The 20,458-nt window shown below is 48.9% G+C and overlaps 1 protein-coding gene across 1 annotated transcript in view; it reads left to right on the top strand.

Moving 5' to 3' along the window:
- The first annotated feature begins 703 nt into the window (after positions 1-703).
- MEGF6 (multiple EGF like domains 6) overlaps positions 704-20,458 on the top strand; it is a 65,396-nt gene continuing 45,641 nt past the window's right edge. Inside the window, exons 1-4 of the mRNA XM_088533731.1 lie at positions 704-789; positions 2,394-2,528; positions 6,406-6,515; positions 14,742-14,846. Of these exons, the coding sequence (XP_088389857.1) occupies positions 704-789; positions 2,394-2,528; positions 6,406-6,515; positions 14,742-14,846 (436 nt within the window). The remainder of the gene's footprint in view (positions 790-2,393; positions 2,529-6,405; positions 6,516-14,741; positions 14,847-20,458) is intronic.

Here is a 20,458-nt window from a genome sequence, read left to right as displayed (position 1 = left end):
TTGCGTTACTCTCCTGGAACTCAGGAAAGCTGCTCTTTGCAGACGTGTTACTCGGAATCTGCTCGGGAAGGAAGCTGGGAGCGGTATCGGGAGTCTGGCACTAGCCCTGTGGATGGGATAACGGAAAACGCTGCCTGCTTTTGGAACAGTCCTGAGGGAGGTGGACTCCCCTGCGCACAGGGGAGCAGCCCCCGCTGTCCGCCCGTCCCTGCCTGGGTGCCGCTTTATGCCCTGCTTTATGAAGGGGACCAGCTAAAGCCACATGGGGCTGCGTTCCTGGGCCGAACCAGGATCTTGTGAGCCACCAGCTTTCTGGACCTTGTCCCGATGCAAGAAGGAAAAGTCACTGCAGTTTATTTCCCTACAAGCAAATGAGCATAAGAAGCTACGTTTGGTTTGGGGAAAAAAATAGTGACAATCTGCCTTGGAATAATTTTGCATGGACTGAAGAAACCTGCTGATCCGAGCCCATATGGGAGAAAGCATGCAGGAGGGATAAATCTGCTCTCCTGGTAAAACCCTGCAAGAATCCCGCATGCTCCACAGCTTTGTCCTGTGCAGAAAAGAGAAACAGGAGGTGGCCGTGAGCGGGACTCCTGCGCAGCAGGAGCAGGAACTCGCTCATCCTGCTGGAGAAGGGAGGCTGCGGGATTTCCTGGGCACCCACCCGGAGCACCGCGGGGAAGGGAGAGGAGCCGCTGCGATGGAGCTGCGCGTGTTGCCGCTGTCACTCATCCTCGCGCTGCGGGTGTCCTCGCTTGCCTCTGGGCTCAAGCTGCAGCCCCACATGTAAGTACCAAGAAGAGAGTATCACCAGTGTTTCTGTAGAGCGGGGAAACAATAAAACAGAAGCAGAAATTTTAAAAATCGAGAGTGAAGGGAGAAAGGGGGGGGGTTGTTCTGTCTTTCTTTATCTAATACCCAGTATACATAAAGGTGAAGGGAAACTTGAAAGTTTGGATAGTCACGGCTTGTGGGAGGTAAATCATTGTTTTAACTGAAATGTTGCTATTGTGTAAGCAGGAGAGGCAATTACTGTAGGGTAAATAGTCTGGTAAATACTTTTTATTGCTCATCTGCATCTCTCTCATTGCATTCTTCGTAGTATTTTTTTTTCTCCTTTTGCTATTAGTCTGGAAGTCCTTTCATTTTAATTGAATATTGCAGTTACACTTTGGCATTAATCATTTGGCCCCTTTGGAAAACTTCTTTGCAAGTTTGGTCTCCCGCCAGAAGATGATCTCTTGATACAGGGGGGTTTTGTAACCGACCAGAGCGTTGCAGAGTGTCCGAACTCCAAACTACCCTCCCTTATGCTCTTAACTTCTTGCTTAGGACAGAGAGGACTCCTGATCAGCAGGCAGGGGTTTTGCAAAGACACTTTCTCTCCCTGTATCTGAGATGCTTTGACAAATACTTTTAGGCCATCTTGGATAAGACACTAAAAATGAGAGGGATGCCAAGGTATCGGAGAAAAGAAAATGCCAGGCCCTGGGAAGTGCTCTCCTTTCCCATAGGGCATTGCAGACAATGTGCTGGACACAAATCCGCTGTATGGGGCACACAAAAACCTCTCCTCACTGCAATAAATTACGCCAGAACGTTGCTGCTGCCAAATTCAGCTGGGGATCCTTTTTGTTCTTTGTTTAGAAGTGCAGACAGCTAAGAGTTGAGATATCAGTGCATTAGCAGCAAGGAACATCCCGAGGGTTGGGACGTTCCCTCCTCCAGCTTTCCTCGAATACAAACTTTGATATTTGTTAATGGCTGAACTTGCTGCTTGCTGTCTGTGGAGACACTCACAAAATGAAGCAGCTTCTCTGGCATCCACCATTAGCACTTGGGTCTATTATGTTAGTGAACTGATGTGTGTGGGGCTTTACTAGTCGAACAACTCCGCAGTGGCCACATGTGGGAATGACAAGGAAAGATTTTCCAGCAAAGCTATTGGGGGAAACATGCCATTAATCCTAAAGGCATTTCCAGGCTTTCTGTAACAGCGGTGTAATTGAATGTCGTGCAGCAGTAAGATGCCAGCTGCAATCTCTATTCTTCACCACGTCTGAATTATTTAGTTTATACTTCTGTTATAGAAAGTTTTTGTTTGTTTGTTTTTTGCAAAAAAACTCACAAGCCCTTTTAGAATTGGAAGGAGCAGAAACAGTCCCAAACAATGTCTTGTCGCTCATTATTCAGGGACAAATATTTCCTCCTTCATTCTAAGGTAAGAACTCCTGAGTCATATTTGGTGAAAAAGCTCGTTTGTGCTCCTCGTTGCAATGAGCAATGCGAGGTTACCTGCGCCCGGTGCCGTTGCAGGCCGCCTGGGCCGTGCGCCTTGCGCTGGCCTGCGCAGGGGCGGATTCCCATAACGTTCTGTTTGTCTGTGCCAGGCCGAACGTCTGCGCGGAGCAGGAGCTGGCGCTCGTGGGGCGCAGGCAGCCGTGCGCCCGGGCCGTCGCTCGCGTGGTCAAGGTGTGGAAGCCGGGCTGTGCGGGGCAGCTGTGGTGCACGGGCTACGAATGGAGGTACGTGTTCCTGGGCACCTGCCTGGCTCTCTGCGGGGTGGAATCCCGCTCTCGTGGTGCAGAGGGAGCTCGGCGCAGCGAGCGGGCATCGCTGGAGCCTGCGCGAGGGCTCTGCAGCCTCTGCACAGCGCTGGTGAGCAGGAGATCTGGGCACACGCGGGATGCGCCAGGGCTCCGCATGGACGAGCGCCTTGCGGGCGAGGGCATTCGCACCAGGCTCCACTGCCGTGGCGTGAGGGCAACGGAGCCCCCAAACCACGGAGCGCAGAGAGCCCTGAACGAGCTGCAGGTAACAGAGCTGGTTAGTTGGATGTTTTTCTTGGCTAACGCCAGGGGAATCTGGGAGATTCTGTAAGCCCCAAGCAGGTCCAGCTCAAGGGGCTCTGCCCTACCTGGGCTGTGTGACGTGACACGACTCCCAAGAGCTCTCTGCGGAGCCCCTTTAAGCTGATCAGCATTTCCTGAACAGAAGATATATTGTTTGTGTTCAGAGGTTCTGTCATTCCGGTGTGCTGTTTCCACTCCTCTGGCTAGGTATGACATCTGTTTCCTGTGATCACGGCATGTTAATGAAATTACTCCACCACATCACAGCCATTATTCCTGCAGCTTTAAAGGTCCCCGCTTCAAAACGGAGACGGGCCAGTGTCATTCCAAAGTTTTATGGGGCTCAAGGCAATCTCACAGTCCAAGGAGGTCTACTGTGCATTGTTAACAGTAAAACTCATATTAAAGGGGAAAAAATATTCTAGAGAAAAATATGCATGAAAAAAACACACAAAGTTAGGTTTCATTACAGTAAGCTAAGGTGAGGCTGAAAGTTATTTTCTCTTTGTCTTTGCATCCTGGGGCAAAATTCTCTGCCTTATTGTGGAGTGGTTTGGCCTGCTTGGTACATTGACCCCTCTGGGTTTTAATCCCCTGAATCAATAAATAATATATGCTCCCGCTGTCGGGCTTTCTTCCAGCCAGCACCGAGAAGCCTGAATGTAAGGTTTGTTGGAATGAAGCGAGATGAGTGCAGGATGCTGTCAGCAGCTCAGCTGTGGTCTTCAGCTGCTGTTGGCACAGAGGTGGGGAGTTTGTTAACACAGACACACAGCAGCGATCATCCCCGAGCCCGAGCACGGCTGGGGAAGGCTCCGATGGAACCGGCGATGGGAACGGGCCAGGCGCCTGTTTGGTGCCGGGTCGTGGGGTTTCCTTTGACACCGCGGGCAGGACCAAGCTCAGAGCCGTGGAAGGGCAGCGTGGAGTAAAGCTACGTGTGTCAGAAATGAATTCAAATGGACTCTAGGTGGGAAACGGGTGCAGATGTTCAGCTAATCATAGCAGCATTTGTGTAGCAAGAGGCCCGAACCGCGAGCTGGGAGCCAAAGCCGGGGAAGGTGGTGGATGGAGGACTGTGACTATGTGCAGCACTGCAAGGAGTGAACCTTGCTGAGCTGCCCTGGAGCCCACACTGCAGTGTGCACAATCCGTGTGCTCCTCCTGCCTCCTTAAACAGATACGAGCCTTCGCAAAATAATAATAGTAGTAGTAGTAGTAATAGTAATGATTCCAGGAAGCATCTTGGACTAAAGACAGCTTTTAAGTCCAGGGTTTAGGAATTCCTCCTACCCTGTAATTGCTGGTAATTATCTTGGTGATGATATCTGTGTAGTGGTAATAAAGCAGTAAACAGTCTGTCTTTTGACTGTTTTAAGAGAAGGCTTCGAAATGACAGGTGCCTTGTCTGCTTCCACTTCAAAGGCTGGGAATTCCCCAGTCACAGACGTCCCTTTACACTGTGTAGTGCAAGCTTCGACGTTGCAAAGCAAGGAACAGGAGCCAGACAATTGTATGCGAGTATCCGAATAGTCTAGTGCGAAAGCTCCGTCCTTGCTGACGGGAGGAGAGCCCTGCAGGGAGGGCCTGTGCGATTCTAGGAGGCCAATGTGGTAAAGGTTGTTTTAGCAGAGCTCTCCTCGGCGGATTTGTGCCAGATCTCCTCTTTGGGGAGGTCCCCCTGCAGCTAGTGGAATCCGTTAGCCCGCGGATCTCGTGCCAAGCTCCGCGGCGCGTTGGAGGCACTGGAGCGCACAGCTACGGCGTTCACGGGACGCTGCGCAGCCCGTGCTGGAGCCGCTCCAGCTGGAGCCCGGGCCGCGGCGCCTCCGGCCTCGTGCGCGTCGCCAGGAAAGCGCCCGCCGCTTCCCCTCCCCGGGGCGCTTCCGCCGGGAGCCGTCTCCGCGGGGCCGCGCTCGGGATCCTGCCCTCGTTGCTCGGGCCCCCGGGCACGCGCGGGTGTGCGTGCTCCAAAACGAGGGCGCTTGGTTTCATCAAACCTGCGGCTGGGACTGCGGTGGTGCCGTTTCATAGAAGCGCACGTGAAGCCTGTCACACGGTGCTGGTGTCACTCACTGCTGTGTGCATCTCGGTGTGATCTGGGCTGCTTCTCCTGTCCCGCTGATGCACGACCACGTACGGAGCTCAGGACACGGGCCTGACTAGAGCAGAGGCTCAAAATTTGCTTCTTACTGGACAAATGAAGCATCTCTTGGGCCTAGTCGCTCCTGGTAAAGTTATGTTTTTGCTACTGGTTGTGCAGCTTCTCTGCTAAACGAAGTAACAACAGAATTTAGCTTTACTTAGGCCACAGCTTTCAATGCAACACATGTTCCTCATCGTTTCTGAGCTTCTTCAGGGCAGAAAAAAAGTGCTGCCTGTTGCCATACAGTTTCTCTGATTTTGGATGCAAAAGGAAGCGTGCTGGAGCCTCGGGGCGTTTCTGCTGTCCTGCCGTGTGGGTCAACAGCGTTCCCTTCTACTGCGAATGCTGTTTGCATTAGCACTGCCCCAGCCACGCACTGATATTTCTGTACTTTGCAACGACGCTGCAAGCCCTGGGCTGGCTGAGAGCTTCCGATTCCAAGAGGATCCAGATGGATCTGAGCTTGGTCGTTAGCTGCTCTGGGGCCTGAGCGACTGGAAATTGCTTTCTCAGCTGCTTCTGGAGCACGATTATTTCCTTCTTAATTTGCTAACAGCTTGTACAAAAGTTGGTATCTGCTTTCATGTTTCTCAACAGCACTTCCATAGGCTGATTGACAAAGAAGAAAAGCTGAACGCTTCCTTCAGGGGAATTAATAGTTCACCATTATAGGATTTTTTTTAGAAACATTCAGACAAAGCAACTGGAATGGGTTAGGATAAATATTTTCAGTGGGCATGCACAACACGTCTGCTTGGCCAAATATTTGTTGTTGTTTGTCGGATTTGCTCTGGAGGAGTAGTTTCATGTTGTGCCAAAGTATCTGTCCAAGAACCAGCTTCAAAAGTTTTCTCTCTCCTTTGATTTTGTCTCACACACATCAGATCTCCAGAGCGGCTCCCGCAGCTCCCACCTGCGAGTAGCGGGGCTGCGGGCGCAGGCGCCTCTGCTCCCTCTTCCCGATCCATAAGAAAGGTGGGCTGGGGGCTGTTCTGGTTGCTCCATGCAGACCCCTAGCACCACTGCTCCTGCCAGTGGGGCATGGCTGAAATGCACTTTGCTTCTTTCGTTGTGAGTGGTTGGGGAGAGGAGGAAAACAATCGCTCAGGACCATAAAATGACGTGGAAAGAGAAAGAAGAGCTGGGAATGTTCTAAGAAGCTGGGTACACTGGTGTCCCTTTTCCTAATTACAGTAAAGGAAGGAGTGTTTTGTTAGGATCAGCAGTCATTGTTAGGTGAAAAAAAAAAAAGGTGAAAAAAAAGAGGTGAAAAAAAAAAAAGCAAGCACATTTAAACCCTAAATTCCTCATGCTATCTGTGCGCCGTAGCCAGAGTTACATTTTCCGTCCTTTCCCGTTTGCTCATTCTAGGCGCTGACTGCCCCGTGTTTTGTCTCCTTGCAGGACCGCGTACTACACGGCCTACCGGCAGGTGTACGCCGTGCAGCCGCAGCGAGCGTACAGGTGCTGCCCGGGGTGGGCGCAGCGCGGCGCGGAGCCCGGCTGTCTGCACCGTAAGTGTCGCTCCCTCCGAGGGATCCCGTCCTTGGCACCCCCCGGGCTGCCGGTTTCCCAAGAGAACGCTCGGGTTTGGGTTGTTTTTAGCTGGGTGACAGAAAACTTTTTCTCTGGCTCTCCATGAGCTGCCCCGTGTGACTTTCCCTGCATGTAGATCTTCCTCCGTATGACATGAAAGGGGTCTCCGAGTTGCATTATTCATTTACCCACTTGCCAAATACTATTAGGTGTTTAAAATAAAGTCCAAACCTGTGATTGAAAAGGTCCCACTGGCAAAAGTTCTGGAAAGCCGAACCCTGAGCCCTGCGTGGGCCTTTCATTACACACTGCATTAATTGCTGTCTGTGAGGCTGAACGTGCTGTGATAGCTCGGTTGCCTGCTAGCTGCTCTTACTCGGCACCCTTAAGAGCTTTTTGTAAAAGCTTCCTTAGAAGAGGAGGCCTTTAACTAATGCAGCTTTAGAGCACATGTGAATTACTCAAAGTGTTGGAAAATGGGCTTAGCTATTGTGCGCCAAAAGGCAGTGAATTTTCGCTGGAAATGTATGGTCGCTTAATGGCCTACGCTTCCTCACTACCCTGCTCTCCACCTTTATGAGAATGTGAGACAAGTTCATTCCTTAATTTACTCTCGAAGAGATGCGAGCCTTTGGAAAGACTCTTGGGTCGGATAATAGTTCTATTATTTTTAGGTTTGTTTGAGCCTGTGCTGTCTTTCCCTTCAGCCTGCTCTCCCTTTGGTGTAAAGACAAGGGTTTGGGGTTCAGGCGGGATGGGACTCAAACAACCGTGTGTTGCAGCATCAGCCTCAGAGGAAAAAGCAAACTGATGACACTAATAAGATTTGAACTTATTCCCACAACTTGAAGCTTTTGGGTTTTGTGGCTGCGTTTTCTGCTCCTTTGTGTTTGCCCAGTGTAACTATCTACAAAACAGGCATAGAACCACCTACTTCATAGCTGTGCTGAGAAGCACGCAGATTTATCGGAGCCTATTGTAGAAATAAACAACACTCTTAAGGCAGGATCGCATACATTGCTTGGGATAGACTGTTAATTTTGTGCCCGCTTACAAAATGGCACAATCGGATGGTATTGAATTGGAATTTGGAGGTGCCTCCCACCCTCGTTGTAGCAAAGTAGCTTTCTCTTCAGGTAATAGGCATGCAAACCGTAACGCGTTTGGAGTCCTTGCTGCCTCACCATCAGGGAAGGAGAGCTAGCGGTTGCCAGCTTCATTGTAAAAATGATTTTGATTGTAATTGATCTACAATATAAGGAAATCTCTCCCTCTCTCTCCCCCTCTTCTTTTGTTCTCTAAAAAGGCTGGTTATACCTTCCTTGTGCTAAGATGCTTAAAGTGAAGGTAAAAAAAAAGCATGATGTGCCCAGCAAGCCGATCGTTATTCTTCCTATTCAAAAGCCTGCAATATAGGAGAGCAGCCCCACTGTGTCAGAGGAGACTCTGTGGGTGCCCGGTGCTTCGGTATCAGTGAGAGGTAATAGCCTCAGATGAACTCAGAGAGGTGAGTCCTGTAAGGGCCTTCCTGCAGGGGAAATGGATAAGTGCAGCCAGGAAGGAAGCAGGGAAAGGACATGGAGCAGCTGCTCGGAACATGTTCCTAACCCATCAGCCTAATCAGAGAGAGGCTGCGCGATGTCCTGCACTGCTCTGCTCACTGCGGGGCAGCCCGAAGGAGGTCCAGCTCTCCTGCAAGGAGAGCTGCTGCTTCCGGAAGCATTTGAAGAATTTCTGTGCTTCTAGAAGCACAGAAGAATTTGATTGTCTATACTGATTTCCCACTTGTTGGTGATGCGCCCCGCCAGCCATTGCTGCTTGCTTTCTTATAATGCATGTCCTTCCTGTTGCTCATACTTAAGTGTTTCTTATTTACATGTTTTTTGCATATTATTCCCAAGAGTAGTAAAGCTAGAAGTATATGTTTTGCAGCTGCAACATAAGCTGAAGAGCAGATTTCGAAGTCCTTGCTTTCCCACTGCTTCTAGTCACTAAACTTTTTATTTCAAAGTGAGAATGTAAGTGATATCAGTTAAAAAAAAACTTCAGCAGGAAAGAAATGAATGTGAAAGAGGCCAGCAGGATGCCTTGGCACAGCACGGGTTAACTGGCAGTCTGCTCCTGCCTCTTGACGAGTTGTTCTCTCTCCAGTCCTAGCAACTCTTCAGCCAAGTCCTTCTGTGTTTGGCTAACCTTAGTGCTTGAAGCATCTTAAATAATGTTCCTTGTGATAGGCAGCTTGTGTGTTTTTATCTGCTTTGTACCAGCTCCTAGGGACAACTGGCCCTGGCTGTCTGCAAAAGGAGAGTGACATTAACTTGAAAAGATCAAGACAAGGCGCTGCCAGAGCACTGCTAGGGTCTGGGGCCTGGAAGGGGATGCAAAAGCACTGACTTGATAACGTGGAGCTCGTGTTTATGGCAGGGAGGCTTCGGTTTTGGGAGTCAAAGCAGCCCTGATCACACCTGGCATCAGCTCACGTGTAGAATGTGCACGGGTTTTCCGAGCGCCTTGCTGGAGCTCACATGCTGGCATATTTATATGAGTTCTTTGCATTTAAGTCTGTTTTGTACTTGTGTGATCCTGAAAATGTAAGTGTTTGACCCCCTGTATTACCTGATTGCCAGGAGAACTGTGTGTTTCTGGTGTACAGCGCTTTGCTTTCATTCAAACCCGTGGCCGTGGTTGAATACCACTGATTTTAAGGTGAGATTGTGGTGCAGCCTGAAGTTTTTGAGGAAAAAAAAACGGTATTTGATGGGATGTGTTAAATAGTGCCGTGAAACCCCAGGTCCCAGGCAGGGGTGGATGGAGCCCGCCGGGCTCTGAGCCTGCCCCGCTGCCGCCGCCGCGCTCGCGCAGGCCCCGCTCCGGGTGCTGGTGCCTCTCCCAGCCTGCGCTCACAGGTGAGAAATGGGTTATTGCCGACTGTGGAGTCAGGACTCTCTGAATCTGCAGAGCATGAGGGCTCTGCTGGGAGCAAATAACTCGGAGAGAGAGGGAAAAATTGACAGGAACACCCTGTAAAATGTCACTGAAGCCAAGAGGTCTAGACACAAATGGCTCCAAGGAGATGTGTGCAGATCTCCAAGCACATTTGGCTTCTTTGTTGTTCTCCTGCATTGCTGTTTGACGCTGACAGCTGTGCTTGCTCATAACATCCCCTGGAGCTGTCGGATCACACCTTATAACCGTGGCGTCGGCGGTGCCGTTGCGAGGTGCCGGCTCCTTGTCGCGTCTCATCAGCCCGTGGCCGTGTCACCACGTACCTTCCTCCTGGAGCGTCCATCCGCCCGGCCCAGGGCGGGCAGGAAGGTGGCTGGAGTCGAGGCACCCGTTGCGTTTCTAGATTGGCGTCAGGTTCCCTTCCTCTCTGATTACTGATAAGACTGATTTTCCGGCTAAGCTTCTCGGTTGCAAGTGGCATCTGAGATGCCATGTAAGTTCCCCATGGATTGAATAACACAGCCAAAGCTCTTGATGATTAGGATGAGGGGCCTGCATGTCTGGTTATGTGCACGATCTCTGCTTTTAACTCAAGATGTTGAAAAGTCGAGTCCCACCAAGTGCTGGAAGCTGAAGCTCCGTTGCACAGAGTGGCTGGAGCTGAGTGGCAGACGATGCCCGGGGCTCTTGTGCCACCTCCTGCCCCCTGCACAGGAGAACGTGAGGCAGGAGGTCACTGCAGGTGGCAACAGCGATGGAAGAGGCTAAAGAAGACGCCCTTGTTAGCTGATCCAGAACGTGCTGATCTTGCTGTGGATGCGGTGTCATCGGAGAGCGGTGCACGAAGCGCTACTGCCAACTGGCCTGGGTTCCGCGTCTGCAAAAGGCACGAGCGTGACCTGGCGAGGGTGAAACAGACAGGAGGGCTGGAGCTGGGGCTGCAGTGCAGGAGAGACCACGTCGCTGCTGCAGGGGAGGGTGGAAGCGTCGGAGTCGGTTTTGGACGAACCCGCTCGGGTGAGCGCGAGGCCTCGGCGCGCAGGCGGCCTGCAGAGCCCGCGCCGAGCGTCCCGCAGCCATGGCGGACGCTGTCACTGTCCTTCCAGCTCCTTCCAGCTCCTTCCAGCCGCCTGGTCCTTGGGCTCCGGAGCACTTTGCCGTTCAGACACCCGCCACGAGCTGCTGGAGGAGCTGGGCTTGAGTTGCTGGTCTAAAACCGTGGTCACCCTGCCTGGCTGTTGGTGTCTCCAGTTTTTAGGCAGCCCTAGTCGCTTTGCTCTGTTTTTAGTACAGGTGTTTCCTGAAACGCGGGCCTGGTGCCAGGTGAAGAGGGAGAGCAGGCATTTGTGCAGCGAGGCGGTGGGAGGAAGTATCAGAGTCTGCGGCAGGATGAGCCCTCCCCGAGCGCTCCTGAAGGCCAAGTAGAAAGCGTCTGAGTTTTAATCACCTCATTAAAAGAGAAACTTTTATTAGTCACAAATGGCCTATTAAAAGGCTCCAGAGTGAGTTACCCTGCGCCGAGGCGCGTTTCTTGCTGCCAAGTCTGCTCAGCTGTGGTGTGTGACTGCGTGCGCAGCCGGGCCGCGCGGCACCGCGGGCTCCGTCGCCGCTCCGCTCGCCCTCGGGCTGCCCTTCCCCTCTTGCCTGGTGTTTTGTCAGCTCAGTTCTGAGCCTTTGGCTGGGATCAAGCCAAATGTTGGCTAAACTTACACTGCCTTTTCCTTCGGGAGGCCGTTTTTGCCTGTACATTGTAGGAGAAGTACTTTTCTCCATCACATTACCTTTTAATTCAATTTCTTCTTTCCGACTTCCTCAAAATTCTGTCTTGGTAAATCCTTTCTACAGATATTTTAAACAGATGATGATGACGATACTTTGTGTAGTTTATCTGTCTTGCCCATCCCCAGAGCAGTGTAGTTATCCTTTTCCCAGATTTCCAGTGCATTAAATTATGTCGTACCGAGTTGCAGGCTCGTTTGCAGGAAGGTTTAGAAAGAGCAGGGAGCTGAGATCTGCAGACCCCCTAAGCCCCAGGGGCTGGGAAATGGATGATGATTTCCTCTCTGTATGCGCCTGCCTGAAGCCTGACTAGTCCAAGTCCTTCAGAAACAGCCGTATCTTCCCCCTCCCGACCTGTGGCCCATCCATTGCTCCTGATCTTCCCCTGCTGCAGTTGGGGCTCGCGGAGCTGCCTCTGCAGGGCGAGCGCCGCTGGCAAAGAGGACGTCGCGGCTCCGTGCTGAGCTCCGCGGGGCTGCTGGTGATTGAGATGCAGGATTTGGGGAAAAACAAGCGGTGTTACTATGCCGTTGGAGCACTTGATCAATTCTGTCCGGTAGCACTGAGGCAAGAAAGAAAGCAGAGAGATCCCTTCTTGCAGGGCCAGTCATCCAGCAGAAATGCAAGCCTGCGGTTCTTTAGGAAAGGCATCTTGGAGCAGCCAAGGGCATAGGAAGCCCCAGCACAGCGTTTGTTGCCTTGGGCTCTTTCTGCCTTGCTCCAGGGGAGGGAATAGGCCTGTGCCCTAGGAAGGTTGTCTAGTAATGGGTGTTACAGTGCACAAATCAGCTCAACACGACGCGTGTGAGGAAACCTCCTGGTCCCGGTGAATTGCATGGGCAGGCTGGCATGAGACTGATCCAGGATCGCCCAGGGCCCCGAGGTTACGTGACTACAGAAAGTGACTCAAACACCAGATCAGAAGATAACTGGCTCTCTGGAACCATATTTCATCACCATTTCATTAGTATGGGTAGACGCGTATTTGAACTTCAATGCTACCTTTGTTCTCCTAAAAAATCTTTTTTGGAGGGGGGATCTGAAATATCTTCAGGTTCTTAAAAGCCAACGCTGAGGCTTAAGTATTTCAGCACTAATGCATTGAAGGTGCAAACTGCAGAGTTTACATGTCAGTTAGGATGGGGCTTGGACCCACATAAAGTTAAATTTCGGACTTGCTAGTTATAGCTTAATTATTAGTTCCAGGAGAAATTTGGCATCTCCACAGTTATCTGCCTGTGCCCTTTGAGTCTGGGGGAAGTCCATGAAAGAGGAAATAAATCATCCCCAAACTGTGGAGATCCACACTACTTCTGATAACTACCCAGCATGGCACTGGACATGTAAGGAAAGCTCGAACTTTTAATTGATCATCTCACCCCATTAGAAGGTCTTAAAGAAGACTTTCTAGAAACAAAGGTAAACAGTGCACGTCAAAAAAAAGGTAGAAGTGAGGATTCCGGTCAACTTCTCTAATATAGGTTTATGCAACACTGTGAAACGCAACAGTATCCGATCAAAATGATCAAGAGGCCTCTCTCGGCCAGTTATTTTGGATCTTTTTCTGTGGTGTGTTGAAGATGAGTAACGCAGGACATCTTTACCATCAAAATGTGACCCCTAAGTGCTGCACAAATGTTAGGAGACCTGTAATTGGGAAGGAAGAATGTTTTCAGGCATGGCAGGCTGAAACCTGCCTGCTCTGACTTGTGTCAGATTCCTCTTGTGCAATTAGTAACCTCCTCTTTTCCCTCTGATTTTGCAAGTATGTCTTTAAAGTCCAACATTCAAGTTATCTTTGTAAATGCATTGGTAAGATTGTAAATTCATCCTGTCCCGACAATTCACCCCCAAAAGTGCGAATCGTTGCTTGTGTTCTTGCCGTCTGTGATTCTTTTCTGCCTGCACAGCCCAAGTTTTGGGGTATGCTGTAAGTATTTGTGCCAAGTATTTTGGAGCATTTTTGAAGCCCTACAGGGTGCCTTTCCTTCCCAGTTATGATGGCACAAAATGAACAGAACAATCACGAGACTGCCTATTTTTTTTTCCTTTGTTACTACTGTTAATTCGATGCTATGTTAATTTAATGTAAATGATATTTAATCGTAGATTTCCTATTTAATGGTGGGCTTTTGTTTCCACTAAAGCCAAAGAGAAATCTTAGCTTTACTCTGGTGGAGAAGGCTTTGCACCTTCCAAAGGGTGCAGTATGTGTTTGGTGGTTCACTTCTGTTGGCAAGAAGCTGCAGCCAGCGACTGTGCAGGACAGCAGTTGTATTAGCCGGAACATAATCCGCACTAAATCTCAGTGTAAGCTGCACTTGGCTTTCATTAAGCCACAAATGTTTGTCTGGGTCACTTGCATTCTTTGCTCTTTCTAGTAACTATGTCTTTCTGAGCCAGCTGGTGTTGCCTTGCCAGGTCTGCCTTTTGTAATTTCAGCTACTTGAAATAATTATAGCCTCTGGATCCATAAACTGGATCAATAGGACAGCAGGGCCTCTAGCACAGGTGACCGTGACACAGTTGGCAGTCGCAATGAATTCCTTTCTGGGGTGCATAACCCGTAACACATCATCGCGCATTGCTGCTCCTGGCCAGCCCCGTCCCAGCCCTGCAGCCGAGCAGGACTGCTACAGAATTGGATTAATGAAAGTGAAAAAGGACAGGGTAAGAGGAGATGCAAGAACAAGAAACGCAGGGGGAACTAGCTCTTGGCATGGCTCTGGCCAGACTGGGAAACAAGGCAAAAAAGTCACCATCCAAATCTTTATGTGGGCACAGCAGACAGGCACTTGTTCTGCCTTCCTGCATTTTGACCAAGTACTACACCCATTATATTGTAATTTATCGAAAACTTTTCTCCTTTTTGCAATAAGTATTTCCTAATGGGAAGTATAAAATATTTTTAAAATGTACGAAATATTATTTTTTTCTGTGCAAAAACTGTAACTTTGTGTGTAGTTTTTGCTGACTGAGATGACAGCAAAGGTGGATTTCCAAAGCCTAATTGAGCGTCTCTGGCGCAGTGTCCATTTCACACTCGGCTTGGCGAGAACAGAGCTGCGGGGCTGTCACTGAAGCCCCTTGCGCTTTAGCTCCGTTTCAGGCCCGCGGAGGGGACCCGGCGCCCGCGGGGGCGGCTCTCCAGGACGGCGTCGTCCCGACGCGGGAAGCGGCTCTCGCGCTTTGCTCCCCAAAGAGCCCCCCGGGTTCAACCCCCTCCGTTGCCAGCTGGCTGCAAGGCGCCCAGCAGCGAGCCAGGGCTTTGGGAGAGCACAGGGAGCCGTGGGGAACACGGGGGAGATGTCTCAGCACTTCCCTCCCGGGGCCCAAATAAACAAGTTAGAAAATGTTGTGGCGTTAGCCGGGGCTGGGGAGCTGGGCTGTGGCTGCTGCTCGGGCCAGCTCCTCCTGTGTGCTCAGGTCCTGCATCATGATCGAGGCCTCACGGATTGTTCTGTCCCACCAACTTGCAGCTGCCTGCAGCGACGGGGTTTGTTTCAACGGGGGAAGCTGCGTGGAAGGATCTTCCCAGCTCTGCCACTGCCCCGCCGGTTTCCAGGGACCGCGCTGCGAGTACGGTGAGTAGGATCCTCACGCCCTCCTCGAGCGTCGAGTCGCAAGTGGAAGGGGTAAAGACTAAGGCTTGCTCCCCTACATATTTTTTTCCTATTAGCCATTATCTTATCTGCAAAACTCCAATAATCTGCTGTATACTTTTTTGGACGCTGCTTGTGATGTTTTGGGAATTGAATGTTTGGGAAGGAAGTGCTTAGCATGACTTGCTGTGAAATGCAGCACTATTCTCCATGCTGTACAATGGCCTTTATTCCTGCCTGCCATCAGCAGAAAGGATTTGTTGAGATTGGAGAAGGAAGCTGATTAAAGCTGGGTCAAACAAAGAAACCCCGGGTCATTTCCTGGGAAGGGAATCTCGGCCTGAGTGAGCATGGCAATGGGCTGCCACCATCAGAAAGGAGAGCAGTTAAGCTGTGACTAACTAGATCAGTTATGTCTTTGGTTAGGCTTTAATTTGGATCTGTGCAGCATTATTTAACTAACTTTTGTGCAATATTCAAATTATTGCTTCAAGGCTATTGAGGGTCTTCTGTTTCATAACTGTTCTGATTTGTTATTGTTATCATGGATAGCAAACATAATGTGATAGTGCATAGCAGGACTGGCACTCTGCGTCTGCACAGTGAAAGAAAATGTGCCTTGTGCTGTTCGCAAGAGAAACATCCATTCTTCCTTCTTTTGGCTGGAAAGCCTGAGACGTACAAGGCAGCAACAGTTACTCACATTCGCTTTAGACAGTACTTATTTATAATAGCAAATTAAATAATATGAAAGTTATATACGTGTGTATTTTACCGCTAGGTAAATATTTCTTCCTTCAAAGATATGCAGTTCGCTGCTCTTCAAGAGCTCAGAGCAGATTGATGTAGTTAGGAGAGACAGGCCGCTGGTGTAGGAATAGCCATAAGCAGGAGCTCGTGGGAAACGTCTTCTGCAGTGCTTGAAACCCATGGACACCCTCCTCGGAGACATCCGAACAGCAGACACGAAGATGGCCAGCTGCAAATAAAGCGTTTAAAGAGGGCAGGTACAAGTTCTTACCACTGAGGCTTGCGAGGAAGCTCATGCCCATCATCTGATATTCTGTTCAGCAAGGTTTCAGATGCTGACTCAACCTGTTCTTTCTCATTTTTCATGGTACACCTGTTTTAAGGAACTTTAATTATTGTTACAAGTGTCAATTTAGAAGTGCTTAAAAGGCCCTTAAGTCTCATTCACATAATCCCTTTAAGGAGGGTTTCTCTCTGCCGGAAACAAACTGTACATTAATCAAAAAGTCCTTGATACTCTTGACTTCAGGCTATATTCGTACCTTACACTTTGGTAACAGGATTTAAATTTATACCTAATAGAGGGTACTGGGATACTGTTTTTGGTATGATGGTTATTTGACTTCCATTAGTCACGTAAAACTGCATAATTTACTGTTAACTGTTAAAATTCTAGGTTAGATTAACACAAAAAGGACACTGTTAGGTCTAGAAACACATTTTTTTTCCATTTGTTTTGCTGCTTTATTTGTTTTGCATTTCTAAAACAGTCAAACTGGAATAGTAACTTGCTTCCAAATTATTTATCCACTTGATGATATCTGTAATTTAAGTGTACTAATTAAAATACTGCCTAACCCTTGTCCTTTGACCCAAGAAGGATGGGGATAGCTAAATGCTCAGAGATTATACACTTCTGCTCTCACTGCTTAGGTTTGTGTTTGCTCCTGTGAGGGCTGGATTACAGAGTTTTCTAGGAAATAAACAGTCCTTAAATTGTCTACTGCATTTTTTTTTGTCATAGCTTCACTCATACAGAATTAATAAAATAAATGCATGGCGCCTTCCAGTACAGAACCTGCGTGGTGAAAGCATTTTCACATTTGGAAATATTTAGCGGTTCCCCAAATTATAATTGGTTGCAGATTTGAAAACAAAGAGCACATTTCTGTGTCCTCCAAATATTTTTTTAAAGGGGAAATGACTGGTTTATTTTGGAGAGGAAGAAAATACTTTTGTAAATGCCACTGATGTTACCCCCCTCGAACAAGGAACCTAAAGTCCATGCTTTTGGTTTTAAAAGGTCAGACTTTGGAAGGCTGAAGATTAGCTTTTATTTTACTTCCCTGCAAAGCTTTTTGCAGGAACAGCATGAGCCAGAAAGGGAGGACAATAGCAGCTTGTGTTAGCTGCGCTCTCAGCGTGGGGCACTCTCTTCATACCCTTCTGCAGGGCTGGTGGAGAGAGGGAATCAAAAGAGAAGCAGGGCAAGTAAACTGCACATCACTAGTGAGTATCACAGCTTTCTGAGCTGGTCTCAGTTTTCCTGTTGCACTAAGATTTTCAAGGTAAAGAGAAACTTCTAGTGCAGAAGACCTTGATAAGAGGTGACTGTAGGGGAAAGTGGAAAATTATACTCTCTGATTAAAAATAAGGTGTGGGATCGACCTGAGAGTCACGATTTGCCTTAGCATGTAAAGGATAAAAGTGCTTGAACCTTTTTGAAGTGCAAAACTGATTGAAAAGCCCAAGATTTTTCTACCATTTCACAGTTGAGTTGGTTATGGCACTTTTCACTTGAGTTCCTAAGGACTGGAATTTCCTTTGCATCCTCAAATTGTTTTAATGAAGTCACTTATGTTTTAAGCCCGTGGCAAGAGAACCTCGTGACACCCCGTTCTACAAGGTAACACTTCCCTAGCCCTGCTGTTTATAAACATTGCAAAGGCGCAGTCATCCCGCTGCTCCCAGCAAAGCCATCTAGACCTGAATATCTGGTTGCTTCAAGGGCTGGGAGGAAGTGGATGGACCTTTGAAAACTCAGACCTGAACGGGAAATGCCGATTTGTTTACGACTCCTATTGTTTCCCTTGTCTTCTGGTAACGGAGCGGAAAACGTAAGGTAATCAATACAGAGAGGTCTCCTCTGTGGTTTCTTTGAAAAGGACAAGTGGGAATATGAGAGATGCTAGCAGCTTGAAAGGGTTTGGCCGAAGGAAGGGGTAGCATCTCTGCACAGAGTGACCTGATCACAGGCCTTAGGCTCCTTAACTCGCTCCGGTTTAAAGGAGGACGCTAAAACTCCAGCGCAGGGTCACGTACGCCGTGGGCACCGCGGCCTCCTGAGCCAGAGGCACCCGGGGGGCTCAAGGGTGGTTGGTCTTCCCGGGCCGCTGTCTCACAAGCCTCGGCCACTCTGGGATTTATAGCACATTCCAATTTATACACAGGCCGATTTATAGCCGGACGGCGGGACCGTGCCGTGCTGCTCTCGCTCGCGGCCTCGCTGCTGCCTGGCTCCTCCAGCAGCTCTCGGACCCTTACGTGGGATCTCACCGTGCCGCAGGGACGGGGCCCTTCTTAATTAGCCTGGCCATGTTTGGAACAGCCGCCCAGGCAGAATCTTCTTTAGCTTTGCACAAAGGACAGGTCAGCTCTACGTGAGCGGGGCCGCTATTAGCGGCTGCTTTTGCAGAGGCAGCTGAAAGGCCTTTGTCGCTGCTCCAGGGAACATTATTGTTTTTTTTTTTCTTTTATAGCACTGCCCTCATTTACACAAGCATTTGACATGCCCTCCGTGATGTTTGATTGACTAATGACCCTATTTCTCCTGCTAATCCCTTCAAACTGGTCAGTTGGAAGCCTCTGGAGTGTTTCTGCATGGGCTGCTTTTCGGCTGGAGTGGAGGGTGGATAGACAGGTTTCCTGCAGCGTTCTCGCTGGAGAGGACGCTCAAAGACAGACAAAGAACTGCAAGGGATTCGAGGACATGAAAGTCAAAACTGGAAAGGCTTGGGTTTTCTTTGGAAACGGAAGAGCGTGCTTTGCAGAATCTTCCTGGACCAGGAGCCAGACTTTCCAACAGGAGGAGAGCAGCAGTGAGTGTGTGTCCTGCTGCAACTCGGGTAACCTTCTAGGCCAAACCAAAAACCAGCACAAAGTTTAGGTCTGACAGGAGCAAGATGCTGTGTTTAATGTTCCACGGTTTTACAGTTCACAAGGCCAACTTAAAATCTGCTCGTGAGATTAAATAGCAGCAGTTGTTCCTCTGCTCTCAGTTTATCAGACACTTCCACTGTTAAGGCTAAGCTGAGCAGAGCACTTTCTTCCAACAGCCAAAATCCTTCTGCTCACAAGCAGCCTCCTGGTTTGGAGGTTTCCCTTGCTGCCGCGGAGGGAAGAGGAGCCCGAGGCCAGAGGAGGTTTTTGGGGTTTTGTCCCTTGCTCTTTTGGCTCAGAGAGCCTGGAACAAGGGCAGCCTGTGCAAAGCTCTGCTCCGTTCTGAGCTATCTACTTGTCCATCAGCCAAACATCAGGCATTTAATAGCTGGCAAACGGATAGTGTGGAGCACCTTGTCAAAGTTAGCGAGAGGAAACAAGCCAAGGCTATGCAGGAGTTGACTTAGCTTAAAAAAATACATATTTCGTGAAGTGAGTTTTGAAGATGAAAGAGAATGTGCTGGCATTGAAGGAGAGCTGGGGTTCTACCTGTGAAACAAATTTCCTTGCAGTTCATTTCCAGTGTGTGCTGGAGGCCAGGGTCACTCGCTTGGCATTCCCTGTAAGATTCCTGGCAGGACGTGTCCGGGGACACGCCATGTATTTTAAAAATCTGGATGTAAATGTAGGCGAATTACTCTATGAATAATTTTATAGCTTATATGATTTGAATTTCTAAAGGTCAACTAAAGTACAGCAAAAAGCGTTTTGGATATATGCTATCACATTTATTTAAAGCTGTCCAGGTTAGCTGATGAGTGATATAACATATGCATAGCAGAAATATTACCAAAACATTAGAGAAAATGAAAAAGAGCTACTACTTTAAAAGAAGATAATCTTAAAGACTCTCGTGAATATGAAATATGGCTTTCTTTGTTCTTTTCAAGCTTTCCTTGGGTTGGCTCAAGCCTTTATTTTGAATTAATGGTTCCATTATCCTTTAAAAGAGGTGATCATACTGGGTAAAAGAATATATATGGCTAATCCTTGTTTGCTGAGATGTGGCCTCTACTTAGATTTTTTTTAATGAATAAAGGAGAAATTGTATCAGTGGCCTTGCATTGGTTTGTGATTTTTGCACAGATCTTCACTACCCTTCTCATGACAGAGGCACCAGCCTGCGTGTCGCACTGCAGTGAGAGGGTCCAAGAGCTGCTGGTTTTGGAGAGCCCGAGCTTTGCTTTTGGGGATTTGTACACGGGGCCAAGCCGTGTGTGATCTTAGATGTCATCTGCAGAGTCAGGCCTGTTTTCCCTCCCGTTGGCTTCAGTGAGGATTGAAACTACACAGCACCTCACATGATCACCTCCTTAATTACTACAATAGGAGTAGCTAAATGTAAGGCCCCATTCTGATTTTTGCTGCAAAGATTTCAAACGAATGCGAGCAGTCAGCTGTGACCAATTAAAAAGGGTCAATTTTGTGTTTGCAAAACTTCAGCGACTTGAGAAAGACTTTAGCCAACATGGGAAGCTAAGCTGGGAGAGCAGAGAGGTTTAAAAGTGTTTTTCTTCCCTTGTTTTGTGCACTATGTAGTCTACTTACATACATTTGTCTCATGAACCATCTGTTGAAAGTCAGCCTGTGTGCATGGAGGTGAGTCAAGTGATACTTATATAGAA

The sequence above is a fragment of the Tinamus guttatus genome, unplaced genomic scaffold (assembly GCF_059628265.1).
Source record: "Tinamus guttatus ecotype Peru unplaced genomic scaffold, ASM5962826v1 Tinamus_guttatus_pri_ptg000515l, whole genome shotgun sequence".
Lineage (NCBI taxonomy): Eukaryota > Metazoa > Chordata > Aves > Tinamiformes > Tinamidae > Tinamus > Tinamus guttatus.
The sequence above is the reverse complement of the archived record's forward strand: the minus strand, read 5'-3'. Positions and strand labels throughout refer to the sequence as shown.